Source organism: Apaloderma vittatum, unplaced genomic scaffold, assembly GCF_000703405.1.
Source record: "Apaloderma vittatum isolate BGI_N311 unplaced genomic scaffold, ASM70340v1 scaffold36053, whole genome shotgun sequence".
Lineage (NCBI taxonomy): Eukaryota > Metazoa > Chordata > Aves > Trogoniformes > Trogonidae > Apaloderma > Apaloderma vittatum.
The window spans coordinates 1-21,155 of NW_009709325.1; the positions used below are offsets into that span (position 1 = coordinate 1).

Sequence of the window (21,155 nt, forward strand, 5' to 3'; positions counted from 1 at the left end):
GTCTCTTTACCTTTTTTTTTTTGGCTGGAAAAATTAGAGTTCTCTCTTCTGCACCTCTTTTCCTTCAGGTTTATCTATAAAGTCTGTTTGCCCGCTGAGAGGATGGGCCCCTTAACGTCCAGGCGTCTCTCCCTCGTCCACGGGGATTGGGGACTTGCTGGGTGAACCCATTCAATTTCTTTGCTCCCTTAGAGATGTTGGAATTAGATCTTTGTTTTTTTCTCTTTTTTGATTGTGTCTCTTCTCCTTTCTGTTTAGGTAATTAAACTTAAAAATTCCTATTTTTAGTTCGTTGGGGAGGCAGGTCGCTAGTTCTTTTGGGCAGCTCCTTTTGACTGTCAGGATTATCTTGCTTTTTTAGAGAATGAGAGAGGTATTTGGTTCCTTGTGTCTGTTGAGGTTTTTTTACAAGTAAGAAGCTATTTGTGAAGTGAAAGGGAGTATATTTTTGTCCTTCTTAGGGTCTCATTTGCAGTTTTTCTTAAAAATGGTTTCCTGTTTGAATCAAAACCACTTAAACCCTGCCAGGAAACTGGGTAAGCTATAAAAGCAGCAATTGCTTTGCCATTTCTGAGGGTGCCTTTCCAAAATTAGGTACTTTGTTCATTCTGAAATGGGACGAAGTCTTATGAACTTGTCTATATTTGCCACAGATTATGTTATGGTAGGGCCCTGACTGCCTTGTCTTAAACTGCCTTCATGATTTGCACAAAGTGGTTGTTTCTTTTAGAATCTTTGTATTCTAAAGCTGGTAGTAGGGAGAGAAACAATTTTCAAGTAGTTAGCACATTTGTAGTAGTGAGTTTACAGAATATTTTTCTTTTGAGACTTCCTGTTGCGGTTTAAAGAAAAAAAGATTAGTCTCCTTGGGTTTGGAGGGTTTTTTTTAGTAGTTGGTAATAAATAAAGTTATTTTTAGGATCATATGTATCAAAAAGATATGCTAGGTATAGATAAAAGAAGGTAGGTGATTGTGAGCAAGGAATTGCTTTGTTGAGGGTTAAAGCTGAGTGGATCCTTGAGCATGATCAGTGCCTCATACATTCTGCTCTGCAGAGTTGCTGTGTGGAGCTGCAGGATGAGGACTTTGTATTTGGACAGCAACTAAAGAGAGTTTGCACTGAGCCGTTTCTCATTTTGGAGTCCACTCAATGTGAAGTGAGCGGTTTCTGCCGAGGGATCCAGTTTCTTTTTAAGAGTGGTTTTTGAAGGGAGAATCTGTGGTATAATGTTTCTTCTTCCTGATTACAGCTACAGGTATTGGGGAAGAAAACACGTTTTTTATTGAACTCACTTGTAATACTGACAACGTGCTGTACAGCAGAGAGAGTTTCTCTGAGTTTGGGCGGAGTTGGTTATAAATTTTAAGATTCTATGATTCTTCCTGTCTTGAAAAGAGATACCGTTTCCTCTGTGTGCTTCCCCTCCTCCTTGTTCCAGCTGAAGAAATAGGCAATGGTGCTTACTAAACAGAGTAGTATGGGGTTTTTTTTTCCTTCTGCCTTCAAAAAGTATCTGTAAGACAACCAAGCCAAGATACTGCTTTTGTTTGGGCCTCTCCAGCTTGCTATGCTACATTGAGATGTCCACTGTGTATCTGTTTCTCTGAGTTTACTTTGTGACATCACACTTTTTCAAATGATCTGTTAAAATAAAAGCAAGCAATTAAAAACATGAAATTGCCATGTATTGGTTCTTTGTAGGATATGAGCTGTGCGTTCATATATTCAGCAGTTAATTCAGAATTCCTTCAGTGTTTTGTACTGCCTGTTGTAGCTGTTGGTCGTGTTCCTTGTCTTCTTAAGGAGTCCTTACGGAAACTGTTGATGTAACTTGATGGACCCTCTGAGAATAAAATCTGTTCTTTCAGGACAAGTTATTTAAGGATGATAATAGGCTGGTGTGAGTTGTAATCTAATATTAGATATCCTAGTGTGCCAAGTCTGTTTTTACACCTGGTCTAAGGTCCGTTTAGCTGGATTTAACCTACAGACTCATCTAACTCATCCTTTTTGGTTTCATCCTTTCTGTCTTTCTTTTAAAATACCTGATATCTAAGGGAAAATCCTTACTGGCATTGGTGCGTTGTTTTTTCCAGCCCGTGAGATAAAGGGCATATTGTAACATCAGCTGGCAGGAAAGTAGATGGGAATTGGACCTGTGCTGCTTTGTTTCTCCCTCGATTTTTGTAGTAGGAAAGTTACTGTAGCCCACTGTAAGTGTGGAGCTGCCAGACTGTGTTACCTTACCCTAGGGATGTGGCTGGTTTATGGCCAGAAATGCAGATCCAGTTTAAACTCATCTTGGACTAGTGCTTTTTCTGGTCACAGTATGTGTACTGAGTGGCGGACAATCCCTGGCAGTGATTTGCTGTGCTGTTCATTATTTCAAGGCCAACATGAAGGGGAACACAACAAGAATTTTATTGTTAATAGTGCTCGAATGGAATAACAAGGCAGCTTTTCTGGAAAGAGCAGAGGTGGAGTATCAGCAAGCTACCAGAGCTAGGCAGGTAAAGATTCATTTCTTGCGTTTTGACACTAGTGGTGTTAAAACATTCTAGCATAAGAGCAGGGTGTGTGTCAGAGATTTGGAAATTGCATTCATGATACGTCTTACAAGTTGTAGAAAATAATGTTTCAGGTTGGACCAGGTAGGTCCATGATCATATGGGAAGGTGGCTGTCTTGCAGATTCTGGAATACTAATCTCAGTGTTTCATTTCTGCCTAAATACCTTCCATGTGCTCTTTTCAAGGGTATTCTAAAGACTCTAAAGTAGAAAAAAAATATTTAGGCATTTAGTTTTCAGAGGTTACTGAACTTGTACTGTGATGTCTAGAATCATAGAACCGTTTAGGTTGGAAAAGACCTTTAAGGTCATTGAGTCCGACTGTTAGATTTTGATTTTGTTCAGAATTAACAATGGAGACACTAATCATTTGTTGTGAAAAAAATAATAGTTTGTCATTCACCATTTTATTATTTTTTTAATATGAGGGTGAGGAAGGAGAAAGTTCATTAGACAAATATTTCTAGAACTATTCTGTGTAACATTAGGTGTTTCAGAACCTGTTGAAAGAAGAAGGAGTTAATCACTGCTCGGATGATTGTATAATTATGTTGTAGGGCGGAATGGATTTAAATATATAGAACTACTTCTCTTACTGGTGAATAAGATTGTTTTCTTTCTGGAAAGTAATATATTAGTATTGGAGAAGATGAGATTCTTTTAAAGTGTTTATCAAAATGGAATCTTATTCCTTAGTAATTCCGTAATGCACGAAGCTCAGCATATTGAATGTGTCACAGTTTTGACTATATTTAAAAAAAAAAAACCCAACAAAAAAACCCCAAACCAACCACCAAATCACAAAATACAAACTATTCTGGTGTCCCAACAAAGCTTTCTTTGTTACTAAATCACTAAAGAGTTTACTCCCTTGTGCATTTTGCTTTTTTCCAGCTTCCAGGTAGGTAGCTTCTCTATGCTGTTGAGTTTTAATTGATCCCATTATAACTCCTGATTCCCAGCTTCCTGCCCTGTCCCAGTTGGTGTTTGGATATTGCTGCTGGTTTATTCTGTCTGCACTGGCTTAGGGATACATTAGAGAATTACGTTTGGCTTCTCTAAGTCCCTCATGGCAACCCAGACATTCTGCCCACTTGTCTTCCAATATTATGCAGTGACACTAAGGACTTGGAGCTTCCCGCTAGAGGTGGGTGGACTTTCTCTGCTACCTGGAAGTACGCTGAGCAGAGCAGATTCAGCCAGCTGGTTGTCCTGGGCAGAGTAACACTGCTTTATTTTGAGCCGGTGGGAAGATTTAAGACCAGTTTGGGGTGGTATGGAGGGACTTGGAGAAACCAAAACAGCAGGTAAGAAGTTATGCTTCCTTTCCCCAGGTGCTTATAGTCCTCAACATATGACGAAAGTATAATTGAAGAAGCCATCGTAGACATGGTAGAAAGAACACATTTAATGTGGAAAACCAACCCAAAACACACACTCCAACCCCTGTAAAATTGCCTAAAGCAGCTGAACATTTTGCTTCTGAATGCCTTCCAGAATTAGTCTGAGCTTTAACACTGTGTATCTGGACCTGAATTCCTCAGACATAACAGAAATGTAGTCCCATAATAGTCTCAAATATAAGATCAAATAACTAATATCTGGTCATCTAGAGAGACGTTTTGTGTGAGATTTCAGTAATTCGGGAGATTTCCTGTTAAAAGTTCCAGTGAGATTCCAAAAAGATTAAATAACTTTCCAAAAGCCGTGTATCTTGTAAGACAGTAGTTGTTAAAATCTTACCGGTTTTGCAGATTGTCTTAAACTGTAAGCTCATGATCCTTTCTGCTGTGTGGGTAAGTATGGCTCGGATACCAGGTTATTTTAAACACTGGGAGAAACCCCCCCAAAATGCACAGTTTTTAGTCTGGTCCCCACAAATGCCGTACTTGATGCCGTGCCTGCTCGCCAAGCAGAGGTAGTCCACAAATGATACCGGCGGCTGTGTGTTGGCACGTGTGCTGCTGTACAGATCAGGCAGTAAACCCAATCTGATTTCAGCCTCATTCCAAATGGTATCAAGAGACCCTGCTTTTCTCACTGTAAAAATGTCACTTCTAGTACTTGAGAGTTATGCTGGAAGGAGTGATATTTTTTCTTTTTGCCTGCGATACTATTCCATGTTTTTTTCTGTGACAAAGATCTTTTTTTCTTCTTCTTCTTCTTTTTGTAGGTTGAAAGAAGAAAGGGAGACCTGCTTGTCCAATGAAGATGCAGTCTTAGTCTTCAGCTATTTAAGCTGAATGCATTGTGATTTCCAATAATTGAGACAGTGATTCTGAAAGCTGTCTACATTAATGAAAAGAACAATGTAGTCAGCTTAACTGAATCATCAGTGTTGCATATTGAATAGACCATGATAACCCAATCTTGATGGACTTACGCATGTTAGGAATATAGATATAAACACTTACTAAATCATTGTTTTTTTTAAAAAACAGTAGTTTTAAACATGGAGAACTATGAAAATGTACCACCCCTCCCTAAAGAACCTGCAAGAGAAATGAATGTGGAGAATCATGCTTGTCCCCCACCTCTGCCGCCTAACGAACAGCCTCCACCACCTCCCCTGCAAACGTCCAGTGACGCAGAGGTAATGGACGTTGGCTCTGGTGGTGATGGACAGTCAGATACCCCTGCTGGGGACACGCACAGTATCTGCAGAACACAGCTGCTCACAAAGGGATCTGCCTGCTACAAAAGTCGTCTTATAATAGACCCTAACAATAGTGACCAAAGCCCAAGAACTGCTCGTCATGCACCTTCAGTTCGCAAGTTCACCCCAGATCTTAAGTTACTTAAAGATGTAAAGATTAGTGTTAGCTTTACAGAAAGCTGCAAAAGTAAAGATAGGAAAGTTCTGTACACTGGAATCGAGCAGGATTATAAGGCAGATACAGATTTTGGTATTAATAATGTCAATGGAGATTTGCATGTTTGTCCTTTTGGTGGTAGCAATGGTAAAGCTGTAGGAATAGGGGGTGAAAACGATGAAAAGAAAGATGATGAGAATGATATTGATCAGGAAAAGAGAGTGGAATATGCAGTTCTGGATGAGCTGGAAGATTTTACCGACAATTTGATGGAAATAGATGAAGAAGGAGGAGGGTTTACATCTAAAGCAATCGTTCAAAGAGATAAAGTGGATGAAGAAACCTTGAATTACTCGTATGAGGTAAGTAGATCCACGGGTTTTGGGCGGGTAAGAGGTTTCCAAGTGACTAGGAAAGAATACGCAAAGATATTCACTGAAACAGTCTCTTCTACAAACATGCAGTATTGAGTCAAAAATGCAGAATGTTCAGAGGCAGAACTTTGGCTCAAAGCTTTTGTAAATTATCTTGGTTGACCTTCTGAATTGTGTGGCAGCTTCTATAGTCCTGTTTAAATATAACATTTAAAAGGCTTCTTACACAATTGCAGCTCATTTTATCATGGAAAATACCAGTTCTCACTTACAAAATCTTATTTTTCAGTCTTTTTACTGGAATCATTGGAAATTTCTAGTTTCTCTTTGTATCGAAGTAGATAGCAAAAATGTGTACTTTTTCTTTACAAGGGGAAAGGGAGGTTAGTACACCCAGAAGGATAGTATCTGATGAAGTCTCTTTCAGGATGACTTTGATAACGATGTGGACGCTTTGCTGGAAGAGGGCCTTCGAGCACCCAAAACAAGGAGACTAGAAAATGAGAAATACGGTGGTGAAAGTGATCACCAGTCCGATGGAGAAACAAGTGTGCAGCCAATGATGACCAAAATTAAAACTGTGCTTAAAAGTAAGTTAACGTTAAATATCTATGGTTTTGTGTGTGGCCTATGTCTATAGAACAAAAATATGTCAGCTGGCAATTCTTGTGAAATGTTAATATGTCGCAGAATTCTATTGTGTGAAGATTTCTGACTATAGGGTATGATATTTTTTTTCATATTCCTGAACAGTGAAGTTTATTTGGGGAGTGCTTTTGATCTTCATTTGTTACATATAGTGAGAATGTATTTTAGCCTGTGGATTTGTGAAAAATTATGAAGAATGTTACCTCGGTGGTGGGAAGGTGAACAAGGGTGATCTGGAGATTTTGTCTCCAATACTATGAAGCAGCGGAAGGCTGTAGTCACTGTGAACTTCTTCCTACTTCAGTTATGGAACTTGTGTCGTTGAAATCGCTCAGTGTGAGGTCTTTATGCATGCAATACTGGGTTAAAAAAGTGATTGGGAAGATCAGTGGTTTATGTTTATCCAGTTTCATTGTGTAAATGTTACAAACTACTAATAAAGAACTCAGAATGTGAACCAGTCTAGAAGAATGTAGCTGAAAATAGTCTGAATTAGGAGAACCTGCTATAGAGTATTTCACATCTTCACTATATTCTGAAATAAGGAATTAAACAGTTTTTTCCTCCAAAATTTTATACTATCATAGTATTGCCAGGAAGTCTCTGGTTTTGTGATTTCTGGTGTAGAGAGGAGTGACACCATTCTCTGATGTCTGGAATAGAAAAGAGTGAGGCCATGTGTTACTAACTTGAGTGTGAGCGTAAGCATTTTACTGCAATATTGTTTCTATTGTTGTGTGATTCCTCGTATTGGCTTATTGTACTCTAATATAAAGTCATGTTTTCTGGAAGAAGAAGTGTTCTTGATGGCTAAGATAGTAAGTATAAAGGCTCGCAGAGTTGATCCTGCTTTATATTGTGCTTATGCTGAAGAACACAATAGGAGAGCCTTAGCTTACAGCCTAACTCATTGCGGGATGTTTGGGTCTTTTCCTGTTCTTCTCAGCAGTCTGTCCAAGTTTAAAGCCATTCTTTGCTTTAAAGGTCGTGGCCGCCCTCCTACAGAACCTTTGCCAGATGGATGGATCATGACATTCCATAACTCGGGCATCCCTGTATATCTGCACAGAGAATCTAGAGTTGTTACCTGGTCTAGACCTTATTTCTTGGGAACAGGAAGCATAAGGGTGAGAGCTGTCAATTACTTACTTTTTACATCTCAGTAAGTATTTAGCTATGTTCCTGCAAGCAGTTCTGTTTGATTTTTTTTTTTTAACTTCATCAGACTTCTTTCCAGTGTTAGAATTGAGGTACTTGAAAAATGTACTCCTCTGTTTCTGAAAATATGATTGCATGATTTTCCTTATGGGTGTTTTGTTTTTTGTTTTTTCCAATGAGTTTGGGCAATTAAGGTGAATGAAATGGTCTTGTTTGGTGCCCTCATTGTTCTAGAATGTGGCTGCAAAATGTTGGGTTTATTCCACCATGAAATACATTTAGATCATTTATTTGTAGCTATAAACTAGCTGAGCTGTGGCTTGTGGTCCACATTTACAGAAATAAGAATGTGACGTTCATGGACCCAAGGAATCTCCAGAAATTGGTTTTAATCTCATGGGCTTAAATCCCCAGAGAGCTCGATGGATGTTATGAAAGCGTGTAGCATTTGCATGTATTTGGACAAATATAGTTTGGATCTAAAGCTGCAAACGTACTTTGAAGGTTAGTATCAGTGTTACACGGTGCCATAGGAGACATACTCAGATCTTGGGTAGAGTAGGATTGCTGACCGAAGAGAAACTTGAGTCTAGACTAAATAAAAGCAATTTCCATCTTGATTACAGCTTTTGGTTTTGAATTTTGCTTTTGGTGATGTTGAGGTATTGAAACCTTCTGTATTGTTTCATTTTTGCAGAAACATGATCCTCCCCTTAGTAGCATTCCCTGCTTGCATTACAAAAAAATGAAGGAAAACGAGGAAAGGGAACAAAACAATGACATAACCCCCAATGGTGAAGTATCACCTGTAAAGCACTTAGATAAATCTTCAGAACTGGACTGCCAAACGGAAGAACCAGATTCCACTGCTGCCGATTCGGGGCCTTTAGATGAGAAAGACCCCTCGGGGGGAGATGCAGCACAAGGAGCCTTAGGACAAGTTAAGGCTAAAGTTGAAGTATGTAAAGATGAATCTGTAGGTAGGTATGGCAAGTGGAGTCTTTTTTTGCCTGGAGTTGGGGTAATGGCGTTTGGGATGTGCATGCGCTTTATTCCAGACTTGGCAACAGAACAATATCTTGCCTGAGATCAGGTGGTCAAAACCTGCACAGTTTTTTATATGTAGAGATCTGGAGAAATCGATCTGGTGTTGGAAGTCAATTTTGATTTTAACAGGAAGAGAAACATGCAATGGAGAGGTTTGCTGGAGGCATGAGAGTCCACGTGCAAAGGTTCTACACACAAAAATTTGAAAATTTTGAAAGTTTAGTCACGTAGACTTTATCTCAGTTTAAGGATCAGTGAAGTCAGTCTCTACATACAAATGGCTGTTGTGAGGTGTGTTTGTGTGACTTTATTTAAATAGGCTTTTCTATGCAGTCTCTGTATTGGCTGAATTATATCTGTATTCAGTATGTTCTTTTAAGAGAAATCATAGAATCGTTTAGGTTGGAAAAGACCTTCAATATCATTAAGCAAATGATGCCGTTAAATTTGCTTATTTGCACAAGTCTAACAGAATAAGTCATGCAAATGTAACTTTGCTCATGCAAAGGGGTGTAATGCTTCATTATTTTATTTATGCAAGTCTGATAGGTTTTCTACAAAAAGCTGCCTAAAGAAGTAGTGCCAAAATCACTTCCAAACTTACAGAGGAACGTGGGGGGAAAGGTCATGTGCCACTTGCCACAACTACAGACCTGCGAGTGCCATCCGTGTAAATCACTGCTGCTCAGAGTACTGGTCTGGATTGCAGGCTGTCACTTATCTTTGTAGTGCTCAAACATAAAACTTCTTGTCATTACACATGTCCTGCCTAAAGATTAAAATAAAAAATCATCAATATTTAGCAGCAAAACTAACACCAGTCTTTCCTACCTGAAGTTCACCCGTCTGTCCCTCTCTTTAAATAGGATCTGGTCTGTATTAGTGAAAAAAATACTGAGTGACCAAGTATAGGTGTGACTAGCATTGGGAATTCCTTGTGGAATAAAACAATACCAGCAGCTTGCTCCTGTGTCTTTATGTCTTGGGATGCTACACTTCATTTTTGCTGATTAGATCTGCAGAAATATCCTGTAAAGGGGAAGCAGCTGTACTTCAAGGAGGGCAGTCTTTTAGTATTCTGTATGTGAAAATGAATGGGTTAAACTCTGTTTAGAGGCCAGTAGATACTCAGTGGAGCTCATGGAGCATCATTCTATAGTGTTGCATGGTACACTGGCAGCAATAGTCAGTTTTTAACTTCCAGAAACTCAGGCTAAGGGTGTACCTGCAGTTACTGTATGCCTCGCTCCATGTAGTGAGAAGGTGAATAGGTGATGGACTAGAACATTACTAATGTGCTGTTACACATTGTGCTGGGCTGAGTAAAATCTTAAGTGGCGGAATAAAATGCTCTTTTTTTTTTCTCGTTTTCTTTTCCAGCTTGCACAAATGTTTTGCATTTGACTCAGTAACAGGAAACCTTGTAATTAGTCTTGTTAGTGTAAAATAGGATCTTAACCTTGAGTATGTTACTTTAGCTCCTGCTCTAAAAAAGTAATTGTAACACGGTTAAAACAGTGGAAATAGTGAACTTAATGCTTGCTCAGTGGTAAAGTAGGAGAGTAACTTGCTTGTGTTTCTTAGATCTGGAAGATTTTAGACGGTATCTTGAAAAGCGTTTTGACTTTGAACAAGTTACCGTAAAAAAATTCAGAACCTGGGCTGAGAGACGGCAATTCAATCGTGAAATGAAGCGGAAGCAGGCAGAATCCGAGCGGCCTATTCTGCCTGCCAATCAGAAACTCATTACCTTGTCTGTGCAAGATGCACCTACAAAGAAAGGTTAGTTTGTCTACCTGTAGTTCAGATATTTATTTCAAAGACTAATCACGGTTCTGAGCTTGACTGAAAAAAAATAAAAAAGAAAAAAAATCTTGTAATAAATCTGCTTTTTTTCTTGTTGGAGAACTCTCGTGTTCTTGGATCCATCAAATTACGTATATAGTAATGGAAAAATACTGTCCAAATATACTTCCTATTAAAAAGAATAATTCCTAAATGAAAGGATTTTTATTTAAGGCTGCAGTCATGGTAACTGGTTACACCTTCAGCTGTTTGTACGGTTGGTTACTGCTGAGAACCCTCCTGCCTGGTCACTCAGTCCTGCTGCCTTCTCAGTTCTGTACCACTTCTCCTTGGTCCCAAATTAGGGACTGGTTACAAATGCCCTGTTGATCCAAATTAAAACCTACAATAAAATCTACAAATTTAAGGCACTTTGAGAGCTACAATTAAGAAAGAACCATGTGTGTGGTTGTGCCCTGTGGTGCAAGGGCTCGCTGTCGTGTCTGATGAGAAGCTGGGGGAATTCTCCCTGACCCGAATTGGCTGTGTAGCCATAACAGTGTGTTGAACTGCAGTCTGGTATTTAAAATGTCCAGAGACCTGTGATTTGGGGTTTGCTCTTCCTTTGTACATTGTCACCTTCCTGGTGTTTTTTTTTTCCTCTTAAGCAGAATTCAAGTTGCATGTTGACCATTCCCTGTAACAGGGAGGTGCAGTTAGATTTTTAGTTAATATATTTTATCATAAATTTTAGGCTTAGAGCTGCACTGAAACTATCTAAATGGGTGCAAGAGCAGTGACCTGATCCTAAACAGGATTTTGTGGGGAAAAAATAACGTAGTTTGTAGATAGGAAGTCTACATGCCTGTTGTTAGAATGGAGATATGCGTTTAGGAGGAAATTAGAAGATTTCTAATGGGTGTTAGCTGCCCAAAATGCTGTGTGGAGAGGTCCAGAGGCTGTGGGACTGCAAACATTGACCATAGTTTAGCTCATAATTAGTGCACTTCCAGTTGTTGACAGAAATTTTCCAGAGTTATTTCTCAATACATCTTCAGAGAAAATGGATTTCACATTTAATTTGATCAGCCATTTATCCCTTGGAGCTTTTTATTGTTTGTTTATTTGTTTGTAGCAGAAATTGTTTTCTAAAGGCTGGAAATACTTACCTGTCTTCCCCTCCCACTATCTTTTTTTTTTTTTGTAGAATTTGTCATTAATCCCAATGGGAAATCAGAAGTTTGCATACTGCACGAATATATGCAACGAGTCCTAAAGGTTCGCCCTGTTTACAATTTCTTTGAATGTGGTAAGTCTGTTTAACTTTTTTTATTCACCACCTGTTGTTCTGAAGGACTTATCTCGTGCTTGCATATCTAAAAAAGACAAAAAACCCCAAATGCTTGACATTTTTCCTAGGGAATGTCTTGAAAGTCTAGTGAGAATCAAGTTTTAGCTAGGAAATGTTTTCTATATTTTAAACATGGCTTTTGGGGGTAAGAGTGATCTTATATTTAAAAACACAGTATGAGTTTTCACTTGGAAAACTATGCCTCAGTGGAAATGGATTTGCATCGAAAAGGCTGCATCGGTGAAGTATGGGCAATTACAGTTTTGCTGACTGTGCACAATTAACATTTGCTTAATTCTCTTGTCATAGATATCCAGAAAATCTGATGTGAAGTCATGCATTGTTTTAGTGAATCATTGGAATCCTGAAAGAAAAAGAGTTAAATACTAAACCTAAATAGTTTCTGGAGAGAAGTGTGTAGGCCTTCAGTTATGAAGTTCTTAAGAATCTGAAAGATTAGTGTGGGATTTATGTGAAATGCTGGGTGGGTATCTGTGGTTTTTAAACAGCTTTTAATTTTATTTTGTGTCAGTGGTGTGAAGATACTTTGGTAGTTCCTGACTTAGGCTCCCATGAGATTGTGTAAGTGATGCTAGCGCTGAGAAAAACAAAAACTCGTGGAGAATTTTATTTTAGATAAATATTTTGGGGGAATCCACTTGATCCTTAATCAAGAATCTAAAAATGTTCCATATATGGCAAGTATAACTGGAATCAAATTAATGTGGATTTTTTTCCTGTAAAATCCAGCCAGATTGCCTTATCTAGCTGCATTTGAGATTGCTTTGCCAAGTGATGTAGCCTGTGTTCCTTGCGTTTTTGCTTTTGCTGTTTTCTTTTGGGGAGGAGGCTTACGGTCAGGAAAGAAATGACAGCTTTTTCAGCAGTGGGCTTGAAAGGATTACGTCTTGCAGTCAGCAAGGAATTACAAGTTGGGCATCTTACTTTTTTAGTATTTACACTGTGTTAGTGATGCAAAAACTCTGCAATTAACGTTTGAATTCTCGCAGATTACAAATGATCTCTTAAAATGTAAAAGTTCTCCCTTTGGAAGAAACAAGTACCTGGTGGTAAGTCTCTGTTAATGGAGAACTCTGTTAGTTTTTCATATAATGGAGTAAGCAATACATTTTTTCTGAAGACTAAACAACTTCAGTTCCTCTTGAAGCTAATGAAGAAGAAAATGAATCTTCATAGTGGTGGCATTTCCTGTTCATGAGTATTTTACAGTAGGAGTTGTGAAAAACTTTTTTTCTCTCCTCCTCTATTTCCAGAGAACCCAAGTGAACCTTTTGGAGCCTCAGTGATTATTGATGGAGTAACTTATGGGGCAGGAACTGCCAGCAGCAAAAAACTTGCCAAGAATAAAGCTGGTAATGTTTTTTTTTCTGTCTTAAAACCAACTGCTGAATTGTTTATTTGTTTTCATTTCTGTTTTCAAGATGACATATTTGCAGTAGTAAGTAGGAATCATTTTGTTAATAGTCAGAGAGGGTATACTCGTGTCTTCTTGGTAGAAGTAATAAATACTCTTGCAGATACTTTTCTGACACCCCTATGTTCAACCATGTACTGGGATAGAAACCCATGAAGAAACCTCGGATGTTACCTTCTGTGTAAACCACTGCTGTGTTCCGAGTAGCTGTGAGAGCATCTGCCTCTAATGATCACACCCATGAGAATGTGTTGGGGGTTGTATATTTGTACCATCATCTTCTATATAAACACCTGATGTATAGATTTTAACAAAATGTAGATCTTCGCCCTCTTTAAAAACAAACTAAATATTCCTCAAGCTTTTAATTGTTTTGGTTCTCTTTCTGGTAATAAAAGAATTGCACTGAAATATGTGAGTATTGATCTCCAAGAACTTGCCCTCGTTAATTAGTTCTATTTGTCTAAGTCTAGTAAATATGTAAATAATTAAGATCTAAATGAGGCTGTGTCTTAGCACATTAAAACTTCTTATTGATCTCCAGATTAAAATGTCTGTAGCATGAGGATCAAGGAAAAATAACTTCTCAAAAGGTAAAGATGTATAATGTACCTGTGGTACTTTCTGCACTGGTGAGATATGTCAGTGTAGCTAAATTGCCAAAAGCCAGCCCAGAAGTGTTTGTGCATGAAGAAAAGGTATTTTACTGTGAAAATTTAGGCAAATTCCAAGTGTGCTCTTAGTACAATGCTGGGGTTTGGAGTGCTTTAGTGATAAAGTACTAGGGTTTGGCTCTAGTAGCTTGAGGGCTGATAATAACCCTGTAATTTTAGGTTCCGAGGGCTACATTGATTTTTTTTTTCCTAGGCATTTGGAAAAAAGAGTTCTTTTCTTAGTTTAGTAAGTTGTGAGACTTTCATTGTCAACTTGAACAAGTAGAATATTTTTTTTCCTTAAAAAGTGCAAGCAAATATCCTTTTTTTAAAAAAAGTGCCCACTTTATCTGTGCAGTTGGTTTCTAATATGAGTGGATATTTCTAGAGGAGATGTGAGGCATCTTTATGGAGTGCTTCACTCTGCTGTCTTTCTCTACAGTCATTGCTTAAAACAAACGTAATCAAGATGTTCAATCATTTTCTGCAGCTCGAGCTACACTGGAAATCCTTATTCCCGACTTTGTTAAACAGACCTCTGAGGAGAAGCCCAAAGACAGTGAAGAACTTGAGGTAACTTTCTCCTGAGGGAGAGAGGATGATAAAAATGTCAGTCTTACAAATTCTTTATGTCCATCCTTGTATGTAATTGGAGTTAAAAGAATTAATTTCAGTTTCTGTCTGCAAATGAAGGATTAGCTGTGGCAGTTTTAATGGTGCTGGTAAATACCTCCATTATGGCTTTAAAAATACTTTTAGAAGAATTAAGCTCAGTGTAACAGAATCTCTGTAATGTTGCAAGGGAGAAATGAGAGTTAAGAACAGCTTTAAGGTCTTATTTGCTCTAAAGCTTAACAGCCTTTTCCAAATCTTTTGTAGTATTTTAACCATATCAGTATTGAGGACTCACGGGTATATGAACTCACCAGTAAAGCTGGACTCTTGTCTCCATATCAGATTCTCCATGAGTGCCTTAAAAGGTGAGGCTGCAGAGGAAGGAGCAAACTCTGTTGCGTACGCGTGTTCGGTTGCTGATCCCTGCGGGGTTTGTCGGCAGCTGGGACGGTTTGGGGCTGGCCACGCTTCCTGCGTGCCCCGCGGCTGCGGGAGACGTGGTGCGGACTGAGCTGGCTAATGCTCTGTCTTCCTTTTCCTTGTATTTGCTGTTTATGCCTGTTGTCTTCCGGGATTAGGATTTAATTGTGGGACATATAAATATATTTGGGGTTTGTTTATACTGGCTTGCCTTTTCTTCCATTCAAGTCAGTTTACTGATCTAAAAAGAAATCTTTGTTAATTAATGTTTTAAATTTTCTTTTTAATGTATTTCATTATGTTGCAATGATTGTCAGAGAGAGCTGCAACCACTCCAGTTGTTTGTAGTTTTACTTACTGTAGTTTTTACTTACTGGTACCGGTTTTGTTTGTGCTTAAGAAACCACGGAATGGGTGATACATCCATAAAGTTTGAAGTGATTCCTGGTAAAAATCAGAAGAGCGAATATGTGATGACTTGTGGCAAGCACACCGTGCGAGGCTGGTGTAAGTACAGTACTTGGTGTGACCTCTGATAATACCTTCCTTTTCTCCCCTCCCTTTCTGTTGTCCGGTTTGTAGGTGCTTGCTCGGCTGTCTAGCTTGTCACGTGCTCATTCTGTTCTTCCCGGGTATCTCAGTTTTGAACAACACCAGCAAATATTGGTGTTCATCTAACTGTGGAGTGTGCCCCTACTGACACGTTTCCATGATTATTTTTACAGGCAAAAATAAAAGAGTGGGGAAACAATTGGCTTCTCAGAAAATCCTACAGCTACTGCATCCACATGTGAAAAATTGGGGCTCTCTTTTGCGTATGTACGGTAGAGAAAGCAGCAAGATGGTTAAACAGGTGAACATGATTTTGTTTCATTGTAACCTACCTTGTGATTGTATTTTGCTTTTATATTTTGGGGGATGTGGATTGAGTCACAACAAAGCTTTCAAGGGTGTCTTTTGGCATCCCAGTGTTGTTCCCTATCGTGGCAAAGCTGGTTCGTATGTTGTGAGCAGTTCTTAGCTCTTCGGAATTGCTTCTCATGCCTTGCTGTTAGCAGAACAGGAGTGCTGTCATTGGCAATAACAACTGTGCTAATCCTGAATCTTCCAAGTCAGAATTATATCGCCTACGTGATATTTAACTAACTCCTGAAGATACATATTATGACTTAAGAAAGTGCAGCTATCACAGATTAAACTTTTGGTCCATGTATTTTAATTTGATTTTTTTTTCATGTTGTTGCTTCTGGTTCTGTTGAATAGGAAACCTCTGATAAGAGTGTGATAGAACTTCAGCAGTATGCCAAAAAGAACAAGCCAAATCTGCACATCCTGAACAAGTTACAGGAAGAAATGAAAAAACTGGCACAAGAAAGAGTGAGTAGATGCTCTTTCGTATGCAGAAGCAGGAAGAATGCCGTGGGTCAGGCTTACCAGTGATCCGAATTTTTGCTTGTTTTATGCAGTATCTCATGTAAAGAGAGCTGTTCAAAACTTGGTTTTTTGGGGGAGGGACACTACTTCTGGAGAGATTTTCATCCTCCCTTTTGAACAGGCTTTTAAAACTTAATTTTACCTACTTTGGTAAATTTATTTTTAACATTTAAACAAGGTAAGCCTTTTCACAATGATTGACACAGCTAAAATTGTTCAAAATTTTAAACCAGCGTTTTGTTATATTCTCTGTGTGACTCTGGTTTGGTTTGTTTCATATTTTTTTAGGAGGAAACACGAAAGAAACCCAAGATGACAATAGTGGAATCAGCTCAGCCCGGTAGCGAACCTCTCTGTACTGTTGATGTGTAATAGGAAATTGGCAAGTGGGGAGCAATAACACAAAAGGAGGAACTAGATTTTCAACAATTATTTCAAAATTGTTTGCTGCAGAATGCAAGATAACTTTTAAAATCCAAGCTGCTTCAGTTATGCATTGTTCTTTTTGCATCATCAGGGCAATATTACTTTTTCCTTTTTTTTTTTTAATACCTCTGAGATACGTATTTTAAAGGATTGATCATAAAGATCTCTACTTGGGCAAATGCACAGAGGACGGGCATGTTCACACAGGATAAAACCATTCAAGCACTTTTTTCTGGAAAGCCATCCATGTTGGAAATGGATGTGTTTTAAGGATGAAATTCAGAATATCTATGTACAGGTTGAAGCTGATACTATATATATATATACACTTATTCATATATATGTATATATAAAAGAAATATATCTACATCTTCTTGTATGAACATGCCTAAAACTATTTTTGTGAAAAGTTTTGTTGCATTTCAGCACATAATAATATGCACTGATACGACACTTTGGTGACAAATACATGGAAGTGATGAGCAATGTTCCTAATGCCATAGGATTAGGCCAGTAAAGCCGTTTCTTTTTGTTTTGTTTTTTTGTCTCCTGCCAGGCTTAGTTATTCGAGATCACAGTATGCAGATTTTTGATTACTTGAAAAGAACAAGCGTACCTGGTAGTGTTAAGAGCAACAGGCTGGATATCCAAAATTATTGTTGGGTTTTATTTTAAATGAAAATGTTAGTTTACAGATCAGTTGAAAGGGGAAAATGTGGCCCTATTGATTTGATTAAAACAGAAATTGTAATTTGAAAGGCTGTTTTCAAAGCATGGAGCCAAAACACAGCTGATGATGGTTGACAGTCTGAAAATATTTTGCCAATGACGTGTTTAAAGACCTTCCACAACCTTCTCCCAGCAATAAAACAATTTCTCATTTGTTTGGAGTCAGAATACATCCGACTTGATCAATTAAGTCTTAATTTGCACCATATAAGCAAAGAATTTTTAAAAAACCATAACACAACCCTAAGAAATCTGAAATAACTGCAGCATTTTAGATTTTTTAAGAAGCTTTTGTTTTTACTTTTTTAATTACATTTTTAGTTTTTAAAGAAAAAGTGTAACTTCTGCAATGAAAATTAGAATGTAGATTTGGAATATGACGTAGAGTAACGAGTAGAATGAGACCATAACAAGTTATACTGATAAATGAGAAAATGACAAATATGCAACTGTTAGAAAACCCAATCTTAGCAAACGGGCAGTACTCACTGTGTCATCTGAGGCTTTATTACATTAAGCACAGAAGAAATCGTTTTGGCCGCAGTGAAGGCATCGCTGTGCGGGTTTCCTTCTTCACGTGGGGTTCTTTCCTGGGCGACTGCAGCACGTCTTCCCTTGCAAACCCCGCTAGGTTCTTGGGTTTCTTCTGAAAGAAGAGAGCAAAAACCGAGGTGGCGGTAGGGCTTCAGTGAGTGATCCGAGAGTCCTGCTATGTTTTACACTCCTAGTGCTGCAGGAGCGAGAGATCATCGGTTCCTTATAACTGCTGCAGCTCCTGGGACTTTCCCCTGGACAGTGATGTGGGGGCTTGGGGAGGGAAGGGGGAGGTTCGGTCTTTGGGGTTTGGTTGTTTTGCTTGGGTGGCTTTTTGTTGTTGGGTTTTTTTTTTTTACTATGTTACATATAGAGTGCTGCAGTATAAAAGAATTTAGTGCCTACTGGATTGTAACGATATTGGCATCAGTATTGTAAGACCTCCTTTGAAGATCACCCATTATTTTGGAAATCTGTGGCTCTTAACTTGGATCTCAAACTAATGCGCTCATATATGCACATCATGTTTGAGGCTAAACAGGAGGAGCCTGTGCTTGAGTGATACGCTCAGAGGTCTCTGCAAATATGAATTCACCCTTTTTTATTATTATATTTAGCTTTTTAGTTCCACGAGTTGTAATCCTGTTGGAACAGGATACAGGTAGTTGGAAGACTATACATAAACTATTATTTAAAGAAGTGGCCTATCTAAAAAACAAAAACAAAAATACTGCCTCTGCTTTTTTTTGTATAGCTTTAATAATTCTCCATCTTTTGAAGGGTATATAAATACTGGTGCAGTAGCGACAAGCGGTGACGACTGTTTGTCTCTCTCCTCATTGGTTTTTTGTTTTGTTTTCATAAAGACAGGGCTTGTATCTCCTATGCCTAAACGTATTACTCTTTTAGGTAGGTTGTACTTCAGCTTACGTGTTTTCAGCAGAAAAATCTGTACTTGGATGGCACTGTAAAAGACAAATCACCCTTGTAGATCTCTTTATTTTTCTGAAATCAGAATGTCGATGCATTTGCAGGTCACCTGCAGAATATCCATAGATGCCTCGCTTACAAATTTGTGTTGGTTATTTTTAAGAGGATTGCTGTATTACCTCAGTCTGCCACTATCAGAATCACAAGGTGACCGTTGCCCTTAATTAAAGCATCCAGAGATTTCATTGTGAACCAAAGCCTAGAACGTATATTATGCATTCTAAACAAAAACAAACAAAAAAAAGATGGTATTAGACCTTGCTGCAGCCTTTAACTGGAGAGATGTCCAGAAAATAGCGCAATAACTGCTGGAACAAACGACTTAACTGCTGTTTATGTCATTGTGAAGTATTCTTGTGTTTTAATGTTTACTATTGTTTGGAGTGTAACAGTCTTGCATTTGCACATAAGCACGAGCTGCTGTGATAGAGGATAGATCATTGCATTAACTTCAGCTTCTGCATGAACACTTACAGTGTGATTCCAGATGTATCCTAAACTTGTCTTGTAACTCTTGTGTGTTTTCTAGGTAATCGGCTGTAAAGGTTTAGATCTTGATTGTACGAATGCATAAAACTGCTGCTTTTGTCACTGATACTTGTTATTTATCCCTTCTATATCCAGAGGAGGATGGGTATTTTTATAGGGATGGAGTGTATTTTGAAGAGCTGTTCCATCCTTTGGGAATTAGACAGTTTTTGCTTTGCATATTTTGTGCTTCTCGACAAAAGTGTGGTATATTGACTTTAAGGATTAAATTAGTGTGCATTCAAATCTTCATGGTACTGATGGAAAACTTACTGTGACTTCCAGTGAATAGTCAGATGCTACCTATTTAAACACCAGTCATCCAGCTTTTTCTTACTATTTATTAAACAAAACTGATGAAGCAGTTGGGTACTCAGAAGTTTGGAAAGACTATTACGCAGAAACTTAACCGCTGTATGTAAACCTCCACTTTCCTGTGATGCTCTTAGGCTTTATACAAACACATCTGTAACATCCAAGTATTTAAAAGCATCTTGATTATCTTATTAATTCTCTGGACCGTACTTTGGTTCTGGAGTAAAATTCAGGAAGTGATCGCCTCCTCACTTTCCGTGGGAAGCAATGTGAAGTGCAAGAAGCCATGCTGTTGTTAACCAAATAAAGCGATCAGTTACAGTATTCTGATGGGTATCTGAGGGAGTGAAAAAACAAAACGAAATTCGTTCTTATTGCCCAAGTAGGTAACAATGGTTGCTGTATGAATTGTGTTGGGTGCAGTTGCTTGATGCCAGTGCTAAATTGGTACAACTATAAAGCCTCATTTTCACTGAGCCTCTGCTTGCTTTTTTTTCTGCACAATCATATAATCCTATGTGTTTGGTCTTTGAGTACTACATGTGTATTTTTCAGACAATTAGTTTTGAGCAATAAAGTTTGATATTATAAAATGCTCCGGTGTGATCGGTATTATGGTAGCTTCAGCGTATTTAGAGAAAGGAACTCTTACTTCTCAATTCCTGTAGGTATATTCAGTTTAATGTAATTAAATGAGTACAGGCTCACTGGTTATGGAAGTATTTGTTTTATCACTCTTTTTGGTAGGAACTGAACATTGGTTTATGAAAACTTCTTGAATTGGAATTTGCTTTTTTACTTAAATAATGTGACAGTTGGAAATGACACCAAGCCCGAGTTGCCGGGTTTGGTACCTGTTGTCCCATGCCTGCCTCACTGGAAAGGAGGGTGGATATCAACAAGTCTGTGTGCCGCAAGTCAATTTGTTTTGTTTAGTCCATGTTAAATACACATTTTCCATGAGGCTGAAGGTAGCGTTTTTAAAGCTGCTCCAGGACTGTGACACAGGAGGTCCTTGACTAAAGGTATCCACTGGGCAGATTTGCCAGCAGTCCGAGGGCAAAATGAGCCTCTTCCTCCAAAATGAAAACATTCTTGTTCACTTTTGACAGGCTAGGAGAGCTGGAAAAAGTTAGTTCTGGCAGCTGCAGGTCCCTGTAACAACATTATCTGCTTTGGGAATTTGATACAGTGCCTTCAGTCTGCAGGGTCCTCCTTACTACTCAAAGCGAGAGCTATTTGCTCTCCCTTTTTGTGGTCTATTATACTCAGACCAGAAGGGATGGTGCTGTGCTAAAAATCAGTCCAGGGTTTCAGATAGTTGTATCTG

At 38.5% G+C, this 21,155-nt stretch overlaps 1 protein-coding gene across 1 annotated transcript; it reads left to right on the forward strand.

Moving 5' to 3' along the window:
* Window positions 1-5,022: 5,022 nt before the first annotated feature.
* DGCR8 (DGCR8 microprocessor complex subunit) lies at window positions 5,023-16,998 on the forward strand. Its single transcript, XM_009866878.1, has 13 exons — window positions 5,023-5,745; window positions 6,185-6,347; window positions 7,390-7,532; window positions 8,261-8,543; window positions 10,195-10,392; window positions 11,603-11,704; window positions 13,021-13,119; window positions 14,325-14,407; window positions 14,714-14,814; window positions 15,270-15,376; window positions 15,595-15,722; window positions 16,133-16,246; window positions 16,592-16,998. The coding sequence occupies exons 1-13, from the start codon at window positions 5,023-5,025 to the stop codon at window positions 16,673-16,675; spliced, it is 2,328 nt and encodes a 775-aa protein (XP_009865180.1). The 3' UTR covers window positions 16,676-16,998.
* Window positions 16,999-21,155: the final 4,157 nt, after the last annotated feature.

What these genes read in the sequence shown, in the direction of transcription:
- DGCR8 (XM_009866878.1), top strand. Translation starts at nt 5,023, where the DNA reads ATGGAGAACTATGAAAATGTACCACCCCTCCCTAAAGAACCTGCAAGA. An exon ending in GCACACCGTGCGAGGCTGGT is followed by an intron (nt 15,377 to 15,594) that starts GTAAGTACAGTA and finishes TTATTTTTACAG; the next exon opens with GCAAAAATAAAAGAGTGGGG. An exon ending in AAAAACTGGCACAAGAAAGA is followed by an intron (nt 16,247 to 16,591) that starts GTGAGTAGATGC and finishes ATATTTTTTTAG; the next exon opens with GAGGAAACACGAAAGAAACC.